This window comes from Phoenix dactylifera, chromosome 3 (genome assembly GCF_009389715.1).
Source record: "Phoenix dactylifera cultivar Barhee BC4 chromosome 3, palm_55x_up_171113_PBpolish2nd_filt_p, whole genome shotgun sequence".
Classification (NCBI taxonomy): Eukaryota; Viridiplantae; Streptophyta; class Magnoliopsida; order Arecales; family Arecaceae; genus Phoenix; species Phoenix dactylifera.
The window spans coordinates 646,557-653,473 of NC_052394.1; the positions used below are offsets into that span (position 1 = coordinate 646,557).

Here is a 6,917-nt window from a genome sequence, read left to right on the forward strand (position 1 = left end):
AGATAGATGGTTGGGCCATTTTTCAACGAAAATCAAGTTTTGATGACTAATTAAAATTTTTAAATTGTAATTGGCCCCAACTGAGAAGATTGTGTCTGTGAATTTTTTCCCTTTTACTTTTCAAAGAGTAGAGACACAGCTCGTCCTCCTTGGATTGCATGGTCCGGCACACAGTTGAAGGCTACGGATGTCGCTCCATGGGCTTATTGAAATGCCGAAAGTCCACGACACATGAATCAGCTTAAAAGCCTGAACATCCTTTCCATCCTCAGGTTCCCATTAGCAACCAAGCAGCAACGGAACCATAAATTTAGAAGAAAAAGCGCTTTCCCTAATGCAGCCTTGCGGATTGATGGTACGCTTGTCCACTGCAGTGTATGAAGCGAAATGGAATTGATGTCTGTTTTTATCCATCTGCCTGCATTGCAGTTATGGGTCGGGCAGCTTCAGACGGGCCGGCCGACAGCACGCGGAGCCCAGTTCAGCCGGGCCAGAACTACGTGTACAAACTTCACCTTCACGGCCCAGCGATGCACGCCCACATCCTATGGCCGAGGGCCATCGTCATCCTGCCGAAGCTCGGCTCTCATCATCCCGGGCAAGCTCACAGAAATTATATAGGACACTACTCGCAGATCCAGCCATCCTTGATTAACCATTGGGATGTGGAAACCAGCTTTCCATACATTCATTCATTCATTCGTTCGCTAATATATCTAACTTTTATTGATGTGAATGTCATAACAATTCAAAGATAAATAATTTGTATCATTCAATACTACGTAATGCTTCAACTAATAAATCGGTCCCCTTTATTGTGTAATTAACTATTTATGAATCGCCTTCTAGCGAAAAATAAGACCGATGACAATCTCATTGTTATTTTTGAATTGCTCTCTTGAATCATGTTTGAACACATGAATTATATCACGAAGACAAACTCGTTCTTAAATATATATAAAAGAAAAAGCAGTAACATTGGTGACCAAAAGCAAGACTAGAGCAATTTCAGTACAATAAAAGAACCTACAGACGGAAACTCAAAAGTATAACAAAATGTATCATACAATATATGCATCATGCAATGCTTTTCGTTGGTGGACCAGCACATGGCTTCCTAGAAATGCGTTTAACTAACAACCATTTACTTAAATATATTAATATAATAACTAGAAATAACTCCAAGTATTTAAATAGGCAACTAATTAGTTTTTGAAAATCAAAACTCAAACTAACTAACTAGCTTGGGAGGTTATCTTCTAAATTTCACGTAATAAATAAATAGACGAGAGACGCGTTTTTATTGGGTTGAGTGGCCACAAGGCCCAGTGCCCAATCACAGGCTCACAGCCCTCTCCGGCTGCTTTCCCTTCCACTTCTCCATTTGCATCTCCAACAGGAGAAGAAAATATTAAAATAGAGAGGCAGTGGGAGAGTGAGATCGGGATTTAGATCCGCTCCGCCCTCTCCCGCCCTCCTTTTCCTCCCCCTTCTTTATTCCCTTTATTCATCCAAAGCCGAAATCTCAAAGCAAAGAGTAGAAAGATGTCATCTTTTACCTCTTAATTCGCACCTTCTCTTCGAATTCATCCTTTCTCTCCGCAATCTTTCTTGTTTACACTCGATCGATCGAGCTTTCTCGGCGGGCAGGGCAGGGCAGGCCAGGGTTTTACAGTCTTCACGCGCTGCCCCTTCTTTCCGAGCTTGGCTCATTTCGTCCGGGATTGGTGATGGCCATGGGCAGTTTTAGATTCTGTTCGTCGATTTCGATCGGATCGATTCTGCTGATGGATGGTTCGGTTGAAAACTACGGGTGCTGCTGATTTCCCCCTCGATTTCTCATCGAGGTCTCTGTTTTGTTTTTTCGAGCTATATAATTCCCTTGGCGGATCTGCCCTCCGCCCCTGCCGCTCTTCCATCTGGAGAAAAATGTCGAGCAACTCATGGATGGAAGTTCTGCCTCCAACATCCCCTTGCTTTTCGAGCTCAAGTTGGTTTCTTGGCCAGAAGAGGAGCGGGAGTTGGACCCAAGAGCAGAACAAGCTCTTCGAGGATGCCCTGGCGCGCATCGACGGCGACAACCCGGACCGGTGGGAGAAGGTGGCGGCCATGATCCCTGGGAAGTCGGTGCGGGACATCATCTCCCATTACAAGGATCTGGAGGACGACGTGAGCGACATAGAAGCTGGGCGGATCCCATTCCCTGGCTATAGCTGCAGCCCTTCGTCGTTCACGCTGGATTGGGCCAACCGCCACGGCTACTGCGAGGGGTTGAGGCCCGCGTACTGCGTCGCCGGCGGGAGGAGGTCGGGAGGGAGACCGGATCAAGAGAGGAAGAAGGGAGTGCCTTGGAGCGAAGAGGAGCACAAGTAAGTTCCCCTTTTCGGCCCATTTTAACCAACCGGTCCAGATTAATTATTACGTATATGATAATCAGAACATCTCCGGTGCTATGCTATTCTATGCTATGCTATGCCGTGCTATGCTATGCTTAAATCGCAATATAGAAATTTCTGGTTAGATACTTGGACACCATTTCCCGGCGATCTGTTAAAAAGACTTGTGTCATCTGATCAGACTTGATAGTTGGTCCTAGTAATATGGCTTAAACAACAATTATGGTCGTCGTGTCTTGGATATGTGTATATATATATATATATATATATATATATATATATATATATATATATGCTGATGATCATTAGATGTCCTGGATCAGGCTATTCCTTCTAGGACTCCAAAAATACGGTAAAGGGGATTGGAGAAACATATCTCGGCATTTTGTCGTCTCCAGGACGCCTACCCAAGTGGCCAGCCATGCGCAGAAGTACTTCATCAGGCTTAATTCGGGCGGCAAAGATAAGAGGAGGTCTAGCATCCACGACATCACAACCGTCGACTTTCCAAATAATACGCCTCCTTCGCCACCTGTGCTCTCGACGCAGTCAAGCTCGGCTGCCACCGCTGGAGTACCCGACCTATTCTCGGAGATGCTCGATTCGACTCAGCCAAATGACGCCTTCAATTCATCGGCAAATGGCAATCAGTTCATGCAGCCGCCCTCCTCCTATGGGATCAAACTGCAGCCTCAAAATACTCTCCAGGATCCTCCGCTCGGCAGCTGTCGCATGCTATTTCAAATGCACCCTCGCGGATAGCAACATCCAAGAGCTATTGTCTCCGGGGCATTTCTTGGGTGGGGGTCGATACGTGTTTCTGAAATTATCAAATTCAGAGATCTGAGGTTGAAATCCAAGGATCCAGAATATTTTTGTTCTCAGATGCTCTCCGATATGATAACCTTGAAAATGTCGTGTATTCAACCTGTCTATCTGTAGCCTTGGCCCGCACGCCCGAGAGAAAATGTGATGAGGATCGTGAGAATTTCTTTCCATTGTCAAGAGAGAGTTTCATGGATGGGCTTTCTCTATATACTCTTCTCCTTTTTTTTGCCCCCCCCCCCCCCCCCCCCTTCTTTCTGTAATATGCCGCTCTATTGTATAGAACTAAAGAATGCAATGGCAGCAAAAACTTGATGTCATTCAATAATCTTCGCTTGCAATGCTCCGTGCTTGTGCCGGTACCATATATCCCTCGTATGACAGGCTTCTCTTGGTCGAGCGCTTTGCTTCAAAGACGTGTGCATAGGAGGAGCTACATTCCTGTTCGGCTGCCGGACCAAAAGAAGCTAAGACTCGCAAACTCGTGGAGGAATGTTCATGCTTCATGGTACTCTTCTTGAGGTATCAGCTGACAGCCCGAGCCATGTCTTTTTGTTTGCTTCTCTTCAGATGGATGTTTGAGATGGGATCCATACGTATCGTGGTAGTTAATTTGCAACTAAGATGGGCTGGAAAGCCCACGGCATGACATCTAGCTGGCTGCATCAGTGTTTCTATTACTACTACTACTACTACTATTATTATTTATTATAATATATATTTGAGGCGGTCATGACCTTTGCCTGGTCTTTTTTATGCAGTATGAGATGCAGTGTATTATGTTTCCTTTCATGGGCTCTTTTATGTATAAGATACAAGGCCGTGGATGAACATCTTTTCCTCTGGATGATGGTGAGTCATAATTTCCTTGATATTTCTTCTCTGCTGTGCCCATTTAAACTGCAAGCTAGAAACCAATATGCAAATACTTTTCGCTTCACTATCCACCATCTGCAATAGCCCACAGCTGAACTTTTGCAGCTGACCAATTTGTTAACACAAGGCGTTCTGCAAATGTGGAGGCTATGAATAATGATCCTGAAAAGGTTCGGGCGCTTTCATGTGTGTTCCTCCACTTATCCGAGTCACAGAGCATGATTTCCACTTTTGCTTCTGGTTGCTGCCTTTTAAATAATACTCTTCTCATATCCAGAGATCTGTCTCCATAGCTATACTATAGCTCTGTTCTTTTAAGCCTCCAATATGAGCTGGTTGACCGACCGCTTAAAGATAGTTGGCGCTGAGTCTGCATTCCACCAGTCAGGCATCTCATTCTTCAGTCGTTCTCCTTTTCCTGGTTCTGTTTTATCTTCTTCGGTAAGGTGTCCTGCAGGGGTACTACAGGCTGGCCCCTGGTATATATGCATCACGGTCGGATAAGCACGTATCAGCGCGGGTATATATAACCAAGTTGTTGGCTTCTCTACGGTAGCGCATGCAATGGAACTCGATGATGGTGGGCAGACTGCTGCTGCAGTGGAGGATCTACGTACGAAGGCATCACAAATCTATATGCGATAAACTACCAAGGTGCAAAACCTATCAAAATAAAGCCAATGATCCTACGGAACCAGAAAGTTCCTTTCACATTTGGGAAAGAAGCATCAGATCTCAATTTGAGGACTCCTTTTGATCATATTCAAAGAACAGGATTATAACTCATAGCCTGCGGGCTTCAAAGTTACTTTCGGCTCTTTCTGGATAGGAATCTTCGTCCATTTATGCTTTCCTTGCGCAGATGGAAGGGGTTGTCTTATAAAATACTTGCTCGAAATGAATTAATAAGCTGACCGTGTTTTTTGAACTTTGGAGTACCTCATTCACTCTCTCCCTCTCCACCACCGTTCGAACTCCTGACCTGGCCGTAGTGGCACGAGGGGAAGTGGGGTGTGGTCGTGTGGTCAGTCCTAATAATCTGAGAACTTTGGCGACTACCTCTTATTGCTATAAAATGAATATGTGCAAACAATATCTTGGCTTCAGGATCATGTACGCTGCAGCTGAGTCAATTCCTCCTTGGTGCACCACTTAACATCGTGCTTCGTTGTGCTCGTCTAACAAACTAATCACCTGTTCTATTGCCTTTGGATTTCAATGACTAAAGGGTATACATCTCCTGTATGCTTGCCAGCCGCATCTCTCCAATATTTGGTTCATCTGAGTTCTGGATGAGGGAGCGTTGATATCACCATCATCCTTCGGAGCAGTTGCTTTCTAGTGCTGACAATTCTTAACTGACCTGGATGTTCCGCAAGGAATAAAGCAAAGCCTATAGCTACTGTGGCTCTTGTGGTGGTTCTTCGCTTCCAATCATTTTTCTTGTTTCCTTTGTTGCTGCTGCTGCTGTAGATGCCACTGTTATTACTGCTGAAACTGCCATTGCTTCTGTAGCTGCAACTATCAGGGAAAGTGTGCTGCCCAGATAGGTCACCTGCAAATTATTTAGGCCCCTCCCATTTCGCACTACAAGGAAGATTCGATGCAACATGAGCAAAGTGGGGATCACTGTTAACTTTTCTGAGGTTGATGGCAGAATTACCCACTTTATTTCAGAGAGAGGCTGCATCCTTTCCTTCAAGTTGCATAAGAATAGCCCTTGCTCCCACTTTATTCTAGCTTTGATCTGCCATTAGACAGATTAAAGACCACATCCATGGTCCGACAACTTTATGCTTTTAAAATCGTGTCCGACTTTGAGTTATATTCTGATTCCGATCGAGTCCTTCAAATGGGTCTCGCTAGTTGTACATAATTGAAGATTTAGAGCTTGTGCAGAAAGAAACAGGGCCTGTACTTTCTTCATTGGCCAAAAGAAATGTCTGGAAAACACCAATAGAGGTGTAGCACTCGAATATACAAGAAGCTTGGAGCTTTGGCAGGTTTTGAGATGTTTGAAATATTGAGGCACCGAATAAGTCTCTTCAAGATTAATCCACTCGAATACACGCCATCTTGACATGCACAAACATCATACGTGAATGGAGATATAGCTTCCCATTTGCTATAAAATCATTAGCAGGCGCATGTACATGAATGGAAAAAGGGATTCTTGAATAGGCCAAGGGATCGTTAGTTACAAGCAATAGGCATGAAGGTGTATAAAAGTATACCGCCACAGCACACGTACTGCAGCCATGGTCTGAGGCTAAGTCTAGATTATTATTATCCACTCTCTCAATTTCAACACACATCCTAGTCGGAAATAGGGGGTTGTAAGACTGATCCCAGCACTCATCGGCAACCGATCATTTAAATGTCACCGGAAAAAAAAGAAAAACACCTCAAAACTCATGATCTCCAAAAAAACAGGACAGTCAGCCGTTCCCCCCTACTTCGCTCCCTGGCAGCTAAGCAGCAACGAGAGCATCGATCTCTCCAGCAAGAGATATCGTGCAAGCAGGCACTACCAGAAGGGATGTCAAGCTCTGCTGTGTCTCCAGCAGATCGTACATAGGGCGCATTCCCCAGAGATAACAAGCTGCAAACGAGAGAGTTTGATCTGCAAAGGTGGATGCTGATGTGCATCCCTCATAAGTCTCTCTTGTTTCCTCTCCTACTGCTTCTCTAATGGCTTCCGAGATTGTTATGCCCGCAAATAAAAAACTTGGCAATTAGCACACGCACCATATAACCATGGTTCCCAATATCGGCTAAGTTCGTTCTATGATTGATGGTAAGGGAGGCACCATACACCAT

The 6,917-nt window shown here is 44.8% G+C and overlaps 1 protein-coding gene across 1 annotated transcript; it reads left to right on the top strand.

The window, feature by feature from the left end:
- The first annotated feature begins 1,008 nt into the window (after nucleotides 1-1,008).
- On the top strand, nucleotides 1,009-6,073 carry LOC103700711 (transcription factor DIVARICATA-like). The gene is made up of 2 exons (XM_039124135.1): nucleotides 1,009-2,369; nucleotides 2,720-6,073. Exons 1-2 carry the CDS (start codon nucleotides 1,792-1,794, stop codon nucleotides 3,156-3,158), a joined length of 1,017 nt encoding a protein of 338 aa, XP_038980063.1. The 5' UTR covers nucleotides 1,009-1,791; the 3' UTR covers nucleotides 3,159-6,073.
- Nucleotides 6,074-6,917: the final 844 nt, after the last annotated feature.

Excerpts from the sequence above, each read along its gene's own strand:
- LOC103700711 (XM_039124135.1), top strand. The coding sequence starts at position 1,792 with ATGGTTCGGTTGAAAACTACGGGTGCTGCTGATTTCCCCCTCGATTTC. Across the intron at positions 2,370-2,719 it reads TGGAGCGAAGAGGAGCACAA|GCTATTCCTTCTAGGACTCC; the intron begins GTAAGTTCCCCT and ends GTCCTGGATCAG.